At 34.2% G+C, this 21059-nt stretch overlaps 1 protein-coding gene across 2 annotated transcripts in view; it reads left to right on the top strand.

Annotated features, from left to right (window-relative positions):
• RDX (radixin) overlaps positions 1-21059 on the top strand; it is a 100059-nt gene that overhangs the window by 71900 nt on the left and 7100 nt on the right. The window contains exons 13-14 of one of the 2 annotated variants that reach the window (XM_019653649.1): positions 2187-2429; positions 5843-6003. In XM_019653649.1, coding sequence (XP_019509194.1) covers positions 2187-2429; positions 5843-6003 — 404 coding nt within the window. The remainder of the gene's footprint in view (positions 1-2186; positions 2430-5842; positions 6004-21059) is intronic. The other variant, XM_019653650.1, reaches the window with a different exon arrangement.

The raw sequence follows: 21059 nt of genomic DNA, 5'->3' as shown, positions 1-21059 counted from the left end.
CATCCCTGTAACGTGACTTATAGCTGGGAGTTTGTACTTACTAACCTGTTTTTTAAATCTTAGTCACCCCTGCCTCTGGTAACCACCAGTCTATTCTCTGTATCCATAAGCTCAGTTTTTTTGTTTGTTTTTACATTCCACATATATGTGATATCATGATATTTGTCTTTCTCTGTTTGGCTTATTTCACTAAGCATAATGCCCTCAGGGTTCATCCATGTTGTCACAAAAGGCAAGATTTCCTTTTTTAAGGCAAGATTTCCTTTTTTATGGCTGTGAATAATATGTGTGTGTGTGTGTGTGTGTGTGTGTGTGTGTGTGTGTGTGTGTGTGTGTGAATCTACACACACACAGTACATTTTCTTTATCCATTCATTCATCAGTGGACATTTAGGTTGATTTCATATCTTGGCTATTATAAATAATGCTACTGCGCACATGGGATGCATATATGTTTTCAAGTTAGTGTTTTGTGTCCTTCAGATAAAATACCCAGAAGTAGAATTGCTGGGTCATATGGTAGTTCTATTTTTAATTTTTTGAGGAATCTTTGTACTGTTTTTCATAGTGGCTGTACAAATTTACACACCCGCCAACAGTGCAGGAGGGTTCTGTCTTCCCCACATCCTCACCAACACTTGTTATTTGTTATTTTTTTAATAATAGCCATTCTGGCAGGTGTGAGGTGATGTCTCATTGTGGTTATGATTTCATTTCCCTAATGGTCAGATGTTGGGCACCTTTTCATGTACCTGCTGGCCATTTATATATCTTCTTTGGGAAAATGTCTATTAGGTCCTCTGCCCATTTTTAATTGGGTTGTTTGGGGGTTTTTTTGTTTTGTTTTGTTTGTTTGTTTTACTATAGAATTGAATGAGTTTTTTATACTATTAACCCCTTATCAGATATATGATTAACAAATATTTTCTCCCATTCAGCAGGTTGCCTTTTCATTTTATTGGTGATTTCCTCTGCTGTGCAGAAGTTTTTTAGTTTGATGTAGTCGCACTTGTTTATTATTTTTGCTTTTGTTGTCTTTGCTTTTGGTGTCAAATCCAAAAAAATCATCGCCAAGACCAATGTCAGTGAGCTTACTGCCTATGATTTCTTCTAGGGGTTTTGTGTATGGTATAACATAGTGGTCCAGTTTTTTTCTTTTGCATGTGGCTGTCCAGTTTTTGCAACACCATTTATTGAAGGACTATTTTATCTCCATTGTGTATTCTTGGCATCTTTGTTATATACATTAATTGAACATACATGTGTGGGTTTATTTCTGGGCAAGCTGTATTCAAAATTGACCCAAAAAGTCTTTTACAGATCATTTGCCAGGCCTGTGTCCAAAGTAGTACTTTGCATTGTATCTGTTTGTTTATTTTAAGGTAGGACAGTTCTTCTTTTTATGATATTGATTTATTGAAAGAACTTGCAGCTTTTGCCTCCTCCTGTATTTGTCTAGTTGCTTTTTTATGATTTTATTCACCTTGTTTTTTTTTTATCATCAATATTTCCTCTAAAGTGGAAATTAGACATGAAAGCTTGAAGGATTCAAGTTAGAAGTTTTTGGCTATAACACCTCATAGGTGAGACTGCCATATAATTTATCATTTAAATTAGAATATTTTTGAAAATGAAAGGGGGTGTTATTAATAATTACACCAGGACAAGAGTGTAAAGCAGAACTTTTCCAGGCAAACCAGCACAGTGTGATCACCCAAATAATTGGGGATGTTGCATTAACTTACTGTTGTATCACATCAGAAGGTATTTAATATCTAACTAACTCTGACCATTAGTGACTTTAATTGACTGTTGGATTAGAGTAATTATAGTCTTAATTCCTTCATTGTCTGGTTACATTTTCCCCCTTGTGACTAAAATAATCTATTAGGTGTGACGTTCTTTGGCATTATACTAATATCTATTTCTCATCAACCACTCGCAGAACAGTTGTAGCAGCAATAGATAAACATTTTGAGAATTAATCATTTTATTAGGGTTTCCAAAGTAACGTTTAATTCTGTAACTTCTGTCTGCTGGCATTCTTCTATAAAAACAGCTTTCATCAGTCGGACTTATTTTCATTGCTCTGGAATATAGTTTTTATTAGGAAGGAAGGATAACTTGATTCTTTTAATTACCAGTTTTTGAAGTAAGTTGCTGATAAACTTATTTTTAATGTTCAGGCTTTTGCAGCCCAGGAAGATTTGGAAAAGACCAAAGAAGAGTTAAAAACTGTGATGTCTTCCCCCCCTCCACTTCCACCACCACCAGTAATTCCTCCAACAGAAAATGAACACGATGAACATGATGAGAATAATGCTGAGGCTAGTGCTGAATTATCAAATGACGGGGTAATGAACCACAGAAGTGAGGAGGAACGTGTAACAGAAACACAGAAAAATGAGCGTGTTAAGAAGCAACTCCAGGTATTTAAAACTTGCAGTTATATGCATATTTAAAATATAGCTTGCATTTTCCCCATTTATCAAGACAGACTTATTAAAAAGGAACATTTGATTTTTGAAAGCTTTAACACTAGCTGGCCTTGTGATTGGTTTGTGAGCGCTTGGCCTACAGGCACATCATTTCATTTCTTCCGTTGTATGTCCCCATTAAAAAATGTTTGGTAGACTTTTGTAATCAGGCCTTAACCAGTAAGTTATTCTTTCATGATAGCTGGATTCATGGTAAAAGATTGAAAGTATTTTATTGGAAAGGAAGAAGTAAAACTGTCATTATTTGCAGATGACATGATACTGTATAGAGAGAACCCTAAGGATTCCACCAAAAAAAACCATTAGAACTGATAAATGAATTTAGTAAAGTAGCAGGATACAAAATTAATATTCAGAGATCAGATGCATTTTTATACACCAATAATGAACTGTCAGAAAGAGTAATTAGGGGATGACCGGTTAGCTCAGTTGCTTAGAGTGTGGTGCTGATAACACCAAGATTTCCGGTTCGATCCCTGCATGCGCCACTGTGAGCTGCGCCCTCCTTAAAAAAAAAGAGTCAACTATGCCATTGTAGCATGAAAGCAATGTGTAACTAGTGACCATGGCTATTCCCCAATAAAATTAAAAAAGAGAGAGAGAGAAATTAAGAAACCAATCCCATTACAATTGCATAAAAAAATAAAATACTTAGGAATAAATTTAACCAAGGAAGTATAAGACCTGTACTCAGAAAATTATAAGATATTGAAGAAAAATTAAAGAAGATACAAATAGATGGAAGCATAGACCATGCTTATGGATAGAAAGAATTAGTATTGTTAAAATGTCCATACTAAAAGCAATGTATAGATTCAATGCAATTCCTATCAAAATACCATTGACATTTTTCACAGAAATAGAACAAATCCTAAGATTTATATCAAACCATCAAAGACCCCAAATAGCTATGGCAATCCTGAGAAAGAACAAAGCTGGAGGTATCACACTACCTGATACCAAACTATACTACAAGGCCATAGTAATCAAAACAGGATGGCACTGGCATAAAAACACACATAGATCAATGAAACAGAATAGAGAGCCCAGAAATAAATCTATTCCTATATTTAATCTATGAGAAAGGAAGCAAGAATATACACTCGGGTATAGACAGTCTATTCAATAAATGGTGCTGGGAAAACTGGACAGATACATATAAAAACAATGAAACTGGACCACCTTCTTACACAGCATACAAGAATAAATTCAAAATGGATTAAAGACTGAAATGTAATACCAGAAACCATTAAACTCCTAGAAAAATACACAGGCAGTAAACTCACACATTACTCTTAATAATATTTTTACTGATCTATCTCCTTGGGCAAGGGAAACAAAAGAAAAAATAAACAAATGGAACTACATCAAACTGAAAAATTTTTACACAGCAAAGGAAACCATCAACAAAATGAAAAGATATTCTGAATGGGAGAAGATATTCGCCAGTAATACATCTGATGAGGGGTTAATACTCAAAATTTACAAAAACTTATATAACTCAACACCCAAAAAACCCCCAAATAATCCAATTAACAAGTGGACAGAGGACCTGAATAGACATTTCTCCAACGAGGGCATATACAGATGGCCAATAGACATATGAAAAGATGCTCAATGTCATTAATCAGGGAAATGCAAATAAAAACCACGATGAGATACCTCACTCCTCTCAGAATGTCTATCATAAATTAATCAATGAACAACAAATGTTGGCAAGAATGTGGAGTAAAATCTCTTTTGTGCACTGTTGGTGGGATTGCAAATTGGTGCAGTCACTGTGGAAAACAGTATGGAGGTTCCTCAAAAAATTAAAGATGGAACTACCTTATGACTCAGCAATTATACTCCTGGGTGTTTATCCAAAGAAATCCTAAACACTAATTCAAAAAGATATCTGCACCCCTTTGTTCACTGCAGCGTTATTTTCAATAGCCAGGATATGGAAGCAATCTAAGTGCCCAGCAATAGATGATTAGATAAAGAAATTGTGGTACATATATACAATGGAATATTATTCTGCCATAAAAAAGAATGATCTTAACATTTGCGACAACATGGATGGACCTAGAGGGTATTATACTAAGTGAAATAAGTCAGACTGATAAAGACAAGTAACCATATCATCTCACTTACATGTAGACTCTAAAGTACAAAATAAACTCACAAATATAGAAAACATTTTGATGGTTGGGAGATGGGAGTGGGGTTGGGGGATGGGTGAAGGAGGGGAAGGGATTAAGAGGTAAAAATTGGTAGTTACAAAATAGTCACGGGGAATGTAAAGTACAGTATGGGAAAGATAGTCAATAATATTGTAAAAGCTATATATAGTGTCAGATAGGTACTGGACTTATCAGGGGATCACTTCATAAATTATATAAATGTCTAACCACTACACTATACACCTGAAACTAATATAAAATAATATTGAAAGTCAACTATAATTTTAAAAAATAGTCATGGGGTTACATAGTACAACATAGGGAATATGGTCAATAATATTGTAATAACTATGTACAGTGTCAGATGGGTAATAGACTTATTGGGGTTATCACTTTGTGAGATTTATAAATATCTAATCACTATGTTTTTTTGCACACCTGAAACTAATAAAAAGAGCGAAAGTATTGGGTTGTTGGAAAAGTCATGTTTTTCCATTGCAAAAATGCATTGTGACGTTTCCGACAACCCAGTGTTTTATTGCTGTGTTTAAAAAAAAACAAATGAATTTAGTTTTTAAACAGTAAAGTATACGTTAAAAAAGCGATAATTTAACAGACTACCTGTATGACATTACATAATCTGAATTATTTATTGATCTAATTATATAATTATATTAAAATAAGAAATTAATATTCTTAGACTCTTTTCCAGATAAGTTCCCTAATTTTTTAATTGGTGAAATCTTTAGACATTAATAAAGAAAAGAAAATGAGGTTATAGTTGTAATAAATATAGTAAGACTTTTAGAGAAAGCTTCTCTCATGGTATAGATTTTAGATCTTACAGTAACATTATTCTATAACGGCTACATTGATTCTTTTGTTAAGTCATTTCAAGTATTGTGAGAAAGTTAAGGAAATTTAGAATAATAGACAAAATCATCATGGTTGGTGGGTGTAGAAATGAAAGGACGTGGATATTCCTCCCTAACCACTGTTACCACCATTACTAAAAGTAAAACAAGCATACTCACTTCAAAGAAAAAGATTTCAAAATGGAATTTTTAATATACTAAAAAGCAGATTTCTTATATGTGTATTTTTGTCTTTAAGCCTGTTTCATAAGTTTTTAAAATCTAAGAAAAACATAATTGTCATACTTTTATTTTTTAAACATAGGCATTAAGTTCGGAATTAGCCCGAGCCAGAGATGAAAGCAAGAAAACACAAAATGATGTTCTTCATGCTGAGAATGTTAAAGCAGGCCGTGATAAATACAAGACTCTGCGACAGATTCGACAGGGCAATACAAAGCAACGTATTGATGAGTTTGAAGCAATGTGAGAACGGTTATTTTGCATACATGTTCTTCATAAGCTGAACCACCAACAGAGAAAAGCAGGCCTTTGCAGATGTGATGGAATGCATCCCACCTTGCCAAAGCACTTATACCAGTTTGACTGTGGTGGCTAAAAGACATATTTAAGGGGAGCTCTTCAACATTAAGGCAGTGTGATACCATGCTCGTTTTCTTTTGGGCCAGGGAATGGAGAACAGCGTTCCATCATCTCCTTTCACATTTTGGTTTTCCATTTTTTTTTCTGTTGAAGATCAATACTAATTATCATGTCTGACAAATGTGTATGTGTGATTTAAGCACTTTGTACATTTTAAAGGATGATGGTGACTTAATGAGTGTTCAGGTTGTTTTCCCTTGCCCCTTCCATATTTTACCTGCATGTATTTCCACATTCTCTCTCATTATATTTTCTCAGTGTACCCTTCCCATATCTTGCCGTGCCCATAGCCATAATTCGGCCACCAAATAGATCATTGGCAGCGTTTAAAACGAGGGCAGGTCACAGATGGACAGTCTTTGATCATTACGTGAAAGAAGATAGCTATGAATCATGAAAAAGATCAGAATGTTTACCAGTATAGTGTGCAGTTGGTGGTTAATATTTTTAAATCCCAATTTTATTACATTATTTGATATTTGATATTTGCTTACTTAATTACAGTCACCTTTGACAGTTGAATTGATTGGTGTTTCATCTTCTGTTTTCCTTACCTACCGATTCACACATATAGGTGTACAGAGCAGGTAGTAGCTCCCTAGGAGCCTTTGTTGATGAAACACTACCTGCAAATAACAGTTGTCTCTGAAAGATTTAAAAGGTTTTGCTCTTTCACAGATTAATTTAGACAAACAGACATTTAATAAAATACACATTTGTTGGTAATTGATTATAATCATTAAACAAAACCCTGGACCTTCCTGGAAGGGCAGCATATGAAAACATCAGTCCCATGAGGGGACAGTAATACTACCTCACTACTACACTTGCGATGACTGGTTGATCCAACACAATGGAGTGTGTAAGCTGTATGTTTTATAATACATAGTGATGCTTTTAGTCATGAAGAGATATTTTTGAAATTTCTTTTTCCTTCAGAATATCTTAGAGTGCTAAATTTTTAACTGCCTTTTTGTTGAGCTGAATTATATTAAAATTGTAAGCTCTCACTGGTATACTATCTTCCTGGAGGGGTGTTGTGTGTCTAAGGAAGGGGTGTGTATGTGTAGTGTTTGTGTGTAGAGTGTGTGTGTGTATGTGTAAGTAAAAGAGAGAGATGTTGCCGTTATATTGTAGTATATGAAGAGTGTCTATACCTTCATTTCTTAATTGTCACATAATCATTTTAACATATCTGGTTCCTAAATCATTGTGCTTTTTTTTTTTCAGTCTCTAAGAATACTTAAATTTGGTTTGTTAATCCTATTTTAGAAATTATGGTTTTTAGATTATATTAAGTTCAATTATGTTTTATGAAGAAATCTTTCCAGTTTGAAAGATGTTCTAATATTCACATGTTCTAACATTTTCTTTATTGTAAAACATCTGGATTTGGAGATAAGGAAAGCCTTGTTTTCTCTGTGTGGTTCAGCTACTTTCCATTTGGTATTATGCATTCAAATTTACATTTATCTATTAAAATTGCCATTTTGTTAGGACATTTTTCATGCACAGTAGATTCAAGTTGTGTCTGAAAATATCTTGTGCTTTTTTGATTTTGCTGACTTCAAAAGGATTAATCTGGGCAGACATAATGAAAAGGAAAGGTTGCATTTAATATATTTTTTGGACTTTGTAGGACAAAAGATAACTGGTTAACCTTGAAGTAACTGTTGTGCAGTGGTTGTGCATATCCTTCAAATCACGTGGAAGAGAATGTTTCTATTTGCAGCACATTAGAGGAATAGATGGTGAACCCTACTATTTATGCTTTAAAGCATGTGTTCACTTTTCTAAAATATTGAAAATTGCCACAACAGGTGAAAATATTGACTACCATTGGATTTTTAATTTTTTTCATTTTGAATTGTGTGCACTACCATTGCTACATCAGTTGATATCAGTGTTGAAAAATTACCAGTTATATTTGCTGTTTATAATCTATTTGTAGATTAGGATTAAAGTGGATTTAATCCATTTTTAAAGCTGTGTGAATTTTTCTAAGCAGGAACAATTTGCAATATGGGTTTTCATAGTGATTAAACCAATTATAACTTTTATTATTAGCAGTTGAGACCACATGTTCATATAGCAATGTAAAAATATATTAATGCGTATTTGGTAAAGTCCAGCAGGCTTTTACCACTAGCATAATTTTGTGTTGTACAATTAAGTTACAGTTACATCTATAATTTTGGATAACATTCATTCATTGGTTAACAATAAAGTGACAAAAGCTCATGCCTTTAAGGTCCACTGTTGTTATTTAACATGGATTTTTGGGTATATTTCCAGAAAATTACAATCTTTACTAGATCCATGAATCATCACATCTTAAAAGTGATAAGTAGGAAAAATTTCAAAATCCTCATATGTTTACTCTTTCCCCCAAATTATACCTCTTTTGAATGGAAGTAATAGTGATTGTTAGTTCTGTGGAAAAATTTAATCATTAAATTGCATCAACTCTCTTGATAACAGAAATCATTTAGAATTTTCAGTCATTGCCTTTATTGTGTATTGTTTAATTTCTTTTTCCTAAGGAAGCTACAGTTTCATTGTCATTGATTAATCTCACTATTAAAATGCTAATGTTCTTTAAAGAACTGTATACTAAATGCATTTATTTAAATATATATTCTTATTTTAAAGCAATATTACGGAGCACTTAACCATAAATCTAGAAGTTAATTGTCTTTTTAAAAGCTTCTTACTAATTTTTAATATTAAGATTATTCTTCTTAAACAAGTGATAAATCTAAGAATAGGAAAAACCAGGTGCCTTCTCAGTTTATAGCAGTATTTAACTCATTTTATCATATCCGTTATCAAAGACCGGTAGTGATTTCTTTATCCTGATCGTATCAGAAAAGAAAAGGGAATTTCAGAAGATTTCTCTTTGTATTTATTCAGAGTTTTTCTTGAAGAATTAGAATTACCTCTTACAAAGTTCTCTTAGACTGTATTGGAACTCTCGCTCCTGATTATCATTAGTAGAAAGAGTCTCAGTGTTAATATTCTGATTAAAAATAAATGCCTACCACTTACTGTCTCAGTTTTGATTACCTTGTTGATTGGTGATATTTTTAGAAGTGGAGATAAGATAATTTTAGATCCCAAAGCATCCCCATTCTATGTATGCATGATAAAACAATTAGTCTTTTTAAATCTAAAGCTTAAAACTGAAGTTTAAGGAATTAAATGTACTGAATTGATTAGTAAACCAAAGCTTAGATATCCTTAATAAGAATAAGGAAAAAAATGTAAATATAGAGTTACACTGGTAGACAAGGTTCTCTCTTGAATTTGTTCTAAGTGAACAGAACTGTAGTATTTTCTTATTCTGTACGTTTTGTTAACTAGAAGATTTATGTATCAAATATTCTGATGTGATTTATCATGTAAAATGACAGTATTCTAGTACATTTCAAAAGCTCAGTGAATTCTGCAGATGTTTTGATAGCTTCATAAAATGTCAAGGCAATCTGAGTCCTCACAGTTCTACACTGGTAGCCAGGAAAACCTGGCTCACAATAGTGTCATATATCAAAGCTTATCTGTCACCTTCCAATCCTTGACTTTTCCATTTAAATCTTAACCCCCATTTTTTTCTAGTGGACCTACTTTTTAATATGCCCATCTTTCAAGATTTTTAAGAGCTGTCATTTTCTCTCCAGAAAGATCATAACTCTTGTCTTTGTTGCCTGTAGGTTTTGACCTCCTTTAAACTGTGATACAAGCGTTTTTTTTTTTATTTCAGGTTACATACACTGCTTTAGGAGTTGAAGTAGCCATGTTTTCCACAGAATTTTAAGGTGATTGATAGATCATGACTGAGATAATTACCCTATGGCACATCTTTTAAACTCAGGTTTATGTTTGGCTCTGGACTTCCCTAGCTACTAAATGGTTCCAGGTTCTTATTTAATGATCTTCAGATAGCCAATACATTTTTATTAAGTACCAGATATATTCTCGGATATATAGAAGCAAGATTAGAATGACTGACCCTTTGTTAGGGCCTATCTTAAAATGTGGAACTTCAAATCTTAATTTATCTTAGCTCTTAGATCATTTGCATTAATCTGTTAACAATACCAGATTTCTTTTAAAATGGCAATACCATTTTGTTGATTCATGTTATTTGTATGCCCAGATTCCTCCATGCTTGTATCTAGTCAGTTGCTTTCATCCATGTAATTTATTTTTATTAGTCTGTTGTTCACATTTATTTAATGATCATTTAAAAAGTTAAATATACTTTGATATTTATGCATGTCATTTAGTTTGCTCCTAAAAATAGTTGTACCGGTTTTAGTTTATCTTGACTAAGTCTATATAGCCAAATGTCCATCTTCCTAGTAGGTAATATGGGAACAGAATTTCTGAGATTTATGTGACAATCCTTGGAAGAGTTCCTTTTGATAAAACATGGATTTATTATATGAAATTCTTGCACTGTCATATGCTGTAATACCCCTTTTAGTTTTTTACACGTTACATTAAGATGCTTTCTCATCTGTTTTAGACCTAGAGATGCACGTGTGTCTTAACTCATAAGGCGACACCTCCTCCTTCCCTTTCCTGTGGTTTATACTGAAAAGTCTGTAATTCAAGTCTAGCATTTGAATCCTATATGCCATCATTCCGTTCATATAATTATTTACTTTAAAATTTTAGCTATTTTGGATAAAAAATACGGTTGTGTGATGAGGGAAACTACTGCAACGTAAAGAAGATCAAGAGCAAAGTTAGTGATGGAGAGACTAAGAATACACAGTATAGATTCTCAAGTATGCTTTGTTCTTTGATAAATTACTTAATTTTCACTTCATAAGTCAAATTTTAAACACCAGTCAGTATTTAAAAATATCCTAAAAAAAAGTGCCTAATTTTAAAAATTCTAACTTTATGTAGAAAGACATATTTTATACCCAACTGATAAACCATTCAAGTATCATAATTAGTAATAATCTGTATTATCATAAGTGTTGAGAAGTTTAATGGCATTAGCTGTTTTCAGTTGAATCCTCATTTCTTTATTGTGTTAAAATATACATAAAATTTACCATTTTAACCATTTTCAAGTGTACAGTTCACTAATATAAATACATTTACATTGTTGTGCAGCTGTCACCATTATCCATCTCTAGAACTTTTTCATCATCTCAAATGGAATCTCTGTACCCATTAACCACTACCAAACTCCCCATTCTTCCTTCTTTTTAGTCTCTGCTGACCACTGCGCCACTTTCTGTCTCTTTGAATTTCACTGTTCTGGGTACCTCGCATAAGTGGACTCATAATGTTTGTTCTTTTGTGTCTAACATTTCACTTAGCATAATGTTTTCAAGATTCATCCATGTTATAGCATGTATCAAAATTTTATTCATTTTTAAGGCTGAATAATATTTCATTGTGTATATTTCCTACAGTTTGTTGATCTATTCATCAGTCAATGGGCATTTGAATTGTTTCTACATTTTGACAATTGTGAATAATGCTACCATGTACATTGGTATACAAATACCTGTTCAAGTCCCTGCTTGCAGTTCTTTTGGGTACATACCTACAAATGAAATTGCTGAATTATATGGTCATTCTATCTTTTAAGTTTTTAAGGAACTGCCATACTTTATTTCATAGCAGCTGTCCTATTTTACATTCCCACCACCAGTGCATAAGGGTTCCTGTTTCTCCACATCCTCACCAACAGTTGTTTTTGTGTGTTTGTTTTTGATAATAACCATCCTAATGGATAAAGTGGTATGTCATTGTGGTTTTGATTTGCATTTCCCTGTGATGCATTTGTCTTTGATGTCGAACATTTCCTTTGCCAAAGTTTTTATTCACATTTTGTCCGTTTTTTAATTGAGTTTGTTTTTTGTTGTTACTGAGTTGTAGTTCTTCATATTTTCTGAATAGTAATTCCAAACCAAATAATATGAATTGCAAATAATCCTTTATCAGCTGTATGAGTTGCAGATATTCTCCCATTCTGTGGGTTGCCTTTTCACTCATTTTTTGATGTACAAAAATTTTTAATTTTGATGAAGTCCAATTCATCTATTTTTTTTCTTTTATCGCCTGTGCTTTTAGTCTTCATGTGTTTTAAAGAGAAAAAATAATTTTTGATTACTAAAAAGGCAGACCAGGAAGGGTGTTACATACAGTGGTTAGCATCAAGAGATGAAAAGTAAACTTGACTGGAATAGAAAATGTGATTCACTGTTTACTGACTAGGGGTAAAGCTAAAGTAGGTTGGGTCAGAAATTTATGGAGCTTTAAACCCTGTGCTTGAGGTCGTTTAGTTTGATTTGAAGACATCTGATACCTTTGGGAATGCAGTTACAGAAGGGAACAGTAACTAAACTTTGCTCTAAAGAAAAATTCATGCTGCTATTTAAGGTATGCTAGAAAGTGCAGAGAATAAAGAGAGTTTAGTGGAACTACGCATTCTGCAATTAGCCGGAAAGAAGGCTGTGGTCCTGGGAAAGAAGTACATTAACTACCTTCTGAGAATTTAAAGAAAGTATCTAGATCTGATTTGCTCTCATCTTTGCTACGTGTAGTAATGTTTTTTCTTCTGCTTATTTTTCAAATGACCTTTTTTGTGAGTTAAGGCCTCTGTTTTATATTTTATCCAACCTTTGGGGGATGGGTTCTTCAGTGGCACAAAAAGAACTAGAAATTAAAGACACCTAAGAAAAAATGCATTGGATACTGAGTTCTAATTCCATATCTTACATCTCTTGGATTCTTGTTTTTATAAGCAATTTCATAATTCTGTATTAAGTTCTCTGTTTCAGAGCATTTCTCTGGAATCCGATTTAGGCTTAGATTCCAGATGTATTGTCTTCTCCAAAATGTAATGCTTGACCAAGGGTTAATATCCATTTACTTTGAATTATTGATACTTGTTTATAGTTGAAAACCTATTACTGCAGAGTATGCTAACCGCAGTTCTATTAATATCCTTTTGCTCCCACATGATCCTAACATTGTTATGACTGGAAGGAACTCGAAGGGTTTTTTGAAAACAGGTTTTCAAGGGGTTAGAAAAATAGTTCTTAAAAGATCATTATGAAGGGATTATATTCATCAAAATACAACTCAGTGAAGATTATCTCAGAATATACACGCACAATTATTAAGTGGCTGTGACAGCTTTGAATGAATTACTTTGGAAAACTTACAGATTTTTAAGTTGATCATATTTGATTATGCTTCATCAACTCTTTTCCTAGAGGTATGATTTGATTCATTTGCTTATGCCCAAATGATATGTTAGGTTTTCCCTCTTATTTCTGTTTATTTCCTCCATACAATCCCTAATACAGTAGTTTTCTCAGTTTTTAGGCCATAAAAGTTTTTGAATAGAGATACATACAATCTATTGGTAATCTGTTACAAGTGGATGGTTTTCCTTCCTGCTAACTTTGTAAACTATAACAGCTGCTATTGGGTTGTCGGAAAAGTCATGACATTTTTTTCTATGTTTTTCATTGCAAAAATGCGTCATGACTTTTCCGACAACCCAATGGTATGTAGACAGTACTTGATAGTAGCTCATTTTAGATCCTTAGAAACTTGACAGTGATTATCATTTTTTTCCTCCCAGAAATACTAACATCTTTTAAAAGTAATTGATCATAAGTATGAAAACAATTTTTTTGGTAGGTACAAAATAAAGTAAAATCAATGTTATTTTAATTTATATGCATTCTTAAAATATCCTGAGAATACCTCCATTTTGTAAAAACTAGACTACCAAGCAGTGTAAAATCTAGAATTAGAACCCAGAACCTAATCATCTGTATAGTTTATAATATTGTTTCATGTACTGGGCCACATTACATTCTGGTATAAGCTGATGTTTTAGGGATATTTATAATGAGTTGGAGGGACGTAGGCTGTATCGAAGGCTTTGCATCAAAATGTATAGACTGTATTCATTGGAAAAGTAGTTTTGCATCTGTAGAGATTATTGACAACATTTTTGGAATGTTCTCAAGCATTAGAATGGAAGCAAGTATGTCTTCTAGATTACTAATATGTCTACAGATAAGAAAATGTTCTCTACCACCACCTATTTTTGAGGCATTATGCTTTAGTTCTTAGGCATTAGAAATGTAAAATGTTTTCAATTTCAGTGTTACAAAAGGAAATGCTGAATGGGAGACAAGGAGGCATGGCTATTTTTCCATAAAGTAATAAGATTAATAGATATGTATATGTGCATTCATAACAGCCATTCATTCTTACAGTGATTTACAGAGCAATGGCTATGGATGCAAAGTACTGTTAAGAGTTATGAGAGACAGATGAGGCCCTGTGACTATGGCATGGAAGTTGTAGTTAAATCGGAGTTGAAACATGACTCAAGATATAGAGAACTAAAGTAGTAAATAACAGAAGAAAAATTGATATAAAATGTGCAGGAGTTAGAGAAATGAGAAGTCATTTAGCAGGTGCTAGTCAGCATCAAGAGGTATAAATTAATCACTAGCTAGGCTAGCTAGTATTTTAGATTTGTTAACTTAGTTTTCTGCCACTAAGGAATTGATATTCTTTAATATCAAATATAAATGTATCTGGTTGCCTTATATAATAGAGTCTATTGAATATAAGCAACCTTATTAATAGTGGTTTATATTAGGATAGCCAATATTGAAACATAATTTACCGTATTTCCCCATGTATAAGACGTACCTTAATTTTGGGGGCCAAAATTTGAAAAAAATGTATTACATAAAGTTATTGAACTCAAATTTTATTCTTCATGAAATTCATACAACTCCTCATCACTGTCAAAACTCCCAACCATTAGCTTGTCCTCATCTGTATCTGATCACGAATCACTGTCTTCATATATTGCCTCGTCCTCAGTTCCATCTATGGCATTTGAAATCTACAACCACGTATAAGACGCACCCAGTTTTTAGACCCCAAATTTTTCGAAAAAAGGTGTCTTATACATGGGGAAATATGGTAATATTGAAGTTTTTCTTACGATCTTTTTTGTTAACCACTGTATTTAACTTACCATTAAGCTTACCATTTGACTCCAAATTATTTTTCTACTTTAAGTAAACCTTAGGATAGCCATTGCCTTAAGCAGTACAGGTAGAATTTCCTTCTCAAACAGTCGTTAATTGTCTGTTGATATTTGTAAGTTTATAATAGCAATAGCTTGTATCATAGCAAAGCATCAGAAAACTGGGATATTTAAGATTGGGGGGAGTTATTTTTTCCTTTGGAGATTGTTTTTAAGCATTAATCAAATTATTGCCAAATTCCCACTTTATTAAAAAATTTTTTCAGCTGCGCGCAAAGAAAATTGGTTTTTTAAAAAAACTTAGAAAAGTAGGTATTAAATTACAAATATTTTTAGGAAAGTATATTTTTCTTTGGCTTCTGGTATTATCATATGTGTTGAAGTTACCAAATACTAAAGGTGCTTTAGGTCATACTTAGCTACTTTATGGCCAAAGCCTCATTTTAAAATACTTGGTTAGATTATTAAAAGTCTTACATAAACATGAAAAAATTCAGTTGATGGCAATAGTATAGCACTGAAGAAAAGAAAAAAAAAGCCTTTTTTCTCTGTCGTCTAGTCCGCAGCGCTCCCCGGAGGTTACTATTGTTTTCAACGTGTGCCTCCTTTTGGAGATTACCTATATAAGCATGCATATATTATGTACTTTTTGTTGTTTATGTAAGTTATAGCATTCTGTAAACGGTTTTGCACTTCTTTCACTGAACAGTATGTGTTTTGGAAGTCAATATATATCAGTACAAAAATACCACAGTACAAAAATATATGAATACTTAAATTTCTGATGAACATTTATGGTTTTACCAATCCTTTGCTATTATAAAGAATACCATGATGTTTTCTTGTATAAATACTGCTCGTGTTTTATCCTCTTTAAGAAATTGTGTTATAGCCCAGTAGATGGGGTAAGTTTACATAAGGTTATAACTTAAGCATTCCTAAAATATAGGAAATTATTTTTTACATAAATGATGTATGTGTTTTTAAAAAATTTGAAATAGTAATATGTGCTTCTCTTCATAAATTGGATTTCTGTATATCAGGTTTACTTAAGAGGTGACACAGCTACAGTAGTCTTAATTTTTCACTTTGGAGGGCCCAAGTGAAAAAGATCTGCCAATAATTAAAACTTCTCTGACTTCTTCAAATTCTGTAATCAGAAAATATTTTTTAAAAGCAAACCAGTAGGATAGGATTTTTCTAAAAGTACTTTCATAGCTTTTTGATTTTTAATTTCCTTTAATTGTCACCATTTCCTCAATGATTAGAGTTTTCATTTGCCTAATTTTGTTAAAATGGCAAATGACAAGCTCAGATCATTGCCAAACACATTAATACGTAATAAAAGATACTACCATGCCACCAAACAACAGCAGAAGTTATTTCAAAGAAATTTGATTCTGCAAGTTTTCTTTGATTTTTAAGTTGGTAGATTAACATAACATCTTCTAAGTTACAATATATGTATTAGTGTATTATTGTGATCTTTCTGAAGTTAAGAAAATACCTTTTGATTTCAGAGCTTTCTTTTTTTAGATAAATATTGCTCTTGTGCCTATAAACTTTGGCCTAATTCTTAAATGATTTTTTTGTAGTCACAAATATTTGGGGTGGGGGGTACAGCCTAGATTTATTTCAAAAGCACTAATGCTATTTCATGTAAATCAGATCGAAGAAACTTTGATCTTAGTGATTTGCAGTCTCCCTCTTCCCCTTCCCCGAGATTCACACTGAATTCTAAGTGGATGTACCAGAGAGACTCAGAAGTCTGTAGCGGCCTTCATGTTTCCATTGCTCTTTCAGCCGCCCAGTGAGTGCTGCTGCCGCCTGCCATCTGTTTCTGCATAGTTTTTCTGGGTATGCTCAGAAACTGTCAGTAGTCAAATTACAGATTCTGCGTATCATGGTTCTTCCCAGTCTAAGGTACAGGGATCCTTTCCCAGATTCTCCTGCTGCTTCAGCAAATGTTTAGGGTTTTTTTTACAGAAAATGCTTAGATCCAGGTTTTATCAGTTCAGAGCACATTAAATACATCATCTGATTGGTATTCAGAGAGTGTTTGGGATCGATGTGAAGCAACATAATGTACAGATAATTGCATGGGTTTTGGAGTCCTATTTTTAGGTTGGAATGGCCCAGCCACTTACTGGCTGGGAAAGCCACTCAGCCATTTGGAGCCGAAGTTTCCTCATCGGTTTAAATGGGAGTAAAACTTGATATTGTGAGCATTGATTGTAATAACATACATGGAATACTTTGTTTACAGCCTGGCATATTAAAGGTGTTAATAAGCAGTAACTTCTGTCATTTGTTTTTCATAAGGTCTTTGTTTCTGTCAGTATTGTGGGTATTACTATTTGTAGCCAAGTTCTTTGGATTTCATTTTTAATGTCATCTGTTTGCCTTTTAAAGATTTTACTTGTGATTCTCTTAGAAGGTCTTGCTCAGCATATGTTTATTAGCATGTGTGCCAGGCCCTGTGCTAAGTATGTGGAGATAAAAAGAGATATGGTCTGCCCTAAGCAGGGAATGGTTTACAGTTTACTCCCAGTAGACAAATAATTTGTTTGTGTATTATAGATAAGTGAGGTTCCCTTCTCAGCCTCTTAATATTGGAGTGTCCCAAGGTCCAGGCCTTCTCTGTCTACACTTCGCTCTCTTAGTGACTTACCCAGTGTTCCATCTGTATGCTAAAAACTCTCAAGTCTCCAGCCAAACCGCTTCTCTGAACTTTGGACCTATATATCCAACTACCTACCTGAAATTTCCACTCTGATATCTAATAAGCACCTCAAACTTATTATGTCAAACCAATTCAGCGATTCCCCCCCCCGCCCCCCAAACTTGGTCCTGCCTCAGTTCTTTCTCTTAGCCAAGAAATGTCAAGTACATTTTTTAGTGAGTCAGGCCCAAACATGACGGCCTGGGTTAGGAAAGTCCCCTTATAACTTAGGCTAATTCTAGAGACCTCAGGATAGGTTAAATGGGTTTTGTGTATGTTCTGGAGCTGCTAAGGAACTTCTGGTGGAAGGTGTCTTCATTTATTCAGCCAAGTATTTTAGTGCCTAGTATCTGCCAGGCGGTGTGTGCATCCTAGTCACTGAGAATAGTGAATAAGACTAGATCCTCATCCTAAAGGACTTAGTTTCTGTAGAAAGAGGAAACATGCTGAATAATTTAAAAGTTGTGAATTGTATTAGATTGAATCGTGAAATTGCCAATATTCGACCATCTTTGACCTATAAAAGGAGCAGTTTTATATCAACTTGATACTGTGAAAGAAACAAGGGAGTGAGTTAGGGAAAATATGGGGATGATAATTTAGGACAGGAAGGTCAGAAACAGTCTGCGAGGAGGTGGCATGTAAGTAGCCACCTGAAAGAAGAGAAGACTAGCTCCTCCCCTTGTATTGAAATCAAGATGGCGGATACAGCCGCCAGAGGGAGGCAAGTGCTCTGGGGCGGGCAGAGCAGGACGGGGCTGTGTGTGGGGTCTCAGCCCTGTCTAGGTTGTTGTCATTTTCTGAGATAAGCCAAAAAACCGCTTTTTAAAAAGCATTTAAAGAATAATGCTTTAAATAAGCTGAAATGTGATTTTTATATGAAATCTCCCAAATTTTACATGACAGCTATTTTTTTTTAATTTAGAAAATGTTTTGCAAGCCAAACAATCTGCTTGCCACACACCAATTTACAGTCTTTGCTTTAAAGCATTCCAGGTAAAAGAAACAGCATATGCAAAGACCTTAGGCAAGAAAGGGCTTGACTTGTTCAAAGAACAGAAAAGAGGGCAGTGTATCCACAGCTGAGTGAACCCAGAGGAGAGTGGTGTGTGAGATGAAGTTAGAATGGAGCCAGGTCACAAGCGCTTACAGACATGTAGGGGCAAAAGTTTACAGACAGAAGTACAAATTTAGTGTGTCTTCCACTCAACAAGCGTGTACACTGGGGCTACACAGAGCTGCCTCTGGAGAAAGGGGCACCTTTTCCTAATCCACACAAAGCTGTCCTAAGTGCCGCAGGTCTCCTTGAGCAGGTTGTGCTCTTGCATTTTGCAGTTCAGTACGTGCCAGAAGGCATAGGGGCAGAGTCCTTATCTGGGTTTTGGTTTCCTTTGAACTGGAGGCCTATCTCCTTTTGACTACAAAGCTACCTTTCCAATTGAGATATGTTTACATGACAGTGCCCTGCGGAGGATTTGCTTGTCTACATAACTCAAAGTGAATGTGCCCATTAATTTAGAGGCCAAAGAAGAATGCTTTAAATATTAAGTTGAACAGTGACCTGGAGATCAAACCCCACCAAATTGAAGAGCAGACTTATTGAACTATCTTGTGTGAGCTGGTAACACCAAACTGTCAAGAGCTCACTGCACTCATTTTCAAGATAAGATGAATAGAGCTTAAAGATTTTAAGTTGAAATACATGATTTACTCTGGTGAGAAAGCATCCTTTTTATTGTGTTAAAGCCCTCGAAATCAAAAGAAGGGGTCTCTGCTCAGGGATCTTAGAAATTTAGGGGAAGATGAAATTCAAGAGGTAAAGATGGATATGGATAAAAATAGGATTTTTTGGCCACCCAATAGTTGTTGAATAAAATATTTCAGGAACTCAGTGAGCAGGTCTTCAGTGATATGAACTGAACCTGACCTGGAAAAAATTCAAGGTTGAGGATCAGAGGGAAGAGGCTCTGTCCCGGAGACTTTCATCCTGGGGAAGGGAGGAAGGTGGCCGCAGTGTGACGCCTGAGCAATAAGTCATGTGCAGCATTCCAGACAGGCTTGCAGCTTAAGATATGCACCTGAGTAAATGTCGGTGGGAGGAGATTGCTAAATTAGTTTTCAGAACTGTGATAGAGTACTGTATTAAAATTTACTGTCAGTTCTTTGTCACTTAATTTGAAGAGTGAAAGCAGCATAATTAATATTTTCCAGATGCTCTATATGGGTTATTTACTTTGTAGATAAAAAGGGATCTGATTTAACTTTCCTTATGATTTGTGAAACTGCTAGATTTTTGCCTGTAGGATTAAAATGAAAATTGTGTTTTTAAGAGAATATCACTATGATTGTCTATATTTTGCTTTTAGGTTGGTACATTCTAATTATCAAAGCAGAAGTTGGCAAACTTTTTCTGTAAAGGTGCAGATATTAAATATTTTTGACTTTGTAGGACAAATAGTCTGTCGCAACTACACAACACTAGTACCACAGCAGCTGTAGATATATGCAATAAATGAGCATGGCTGCCTTCCAATAAAACTTTATTTTGGACACTGATATCTGAATTTTATTTCACTTCCTACCTGTTAATGAAATATTCGTCTTTTGATTTAAAAAATTTTAAATCATGGTCTCTACAAAAACGGGGTTGGGGCCGGGGGTGGAGGCTGGATTTGGTCCACAAGTCATAGTTTGCTGACCTCTGAATTAAAGGATTTAAAAAATAGGCATATTCTTCCAAAGGCCAGCTGTCTATAATTTTGATTTGATCATAGGGGAGGTCTTGTTTTGTTGTAATGAAGAGGTTTTCTTATACATTTGAAAAACTTCCAGCAGTGGTTCTCAAAATCCTGCATCAGAATCACCTGGAGAGTTCATTAAAATGCAGATTGCAGGGCCCCATCCTTGAGTTTCTGATTCAGTAAATCTATGTGAAGTCCAAGAACTTGCATTTTTAACAGGTGAGGCTGGTGGTGTTCTGGGACCACACGTGGAGAATCACTGATTTAGAGATGAGGGTGCCCAACAGTGGGGGAATAACAAGGTTGCTTCTTTTCCTCAGTGCCCTCAGAGCAACTATTGATTTTTCTACCTAGAGGT

The sequence above is a fragment of the Hipposideros armiger genome, unplaced genomic scaffold (genome assembly GCF_001890085.2).
Source record: "Hipposideros armiger isolate ML-2016 unplaced genomic scaffold, ASM189008v1 scaffold_204, whole genome shotgun sequence".
Lineage (NCBI taxonomy): Eukaryota > Metazoa > Chordata > Mammalia > Chiroptera > Hipposideridae > Hipposideros > Hipposideros armiger.
This window is presented reverse-complemented; position numbering and strand designations above follow the sequence as displayed.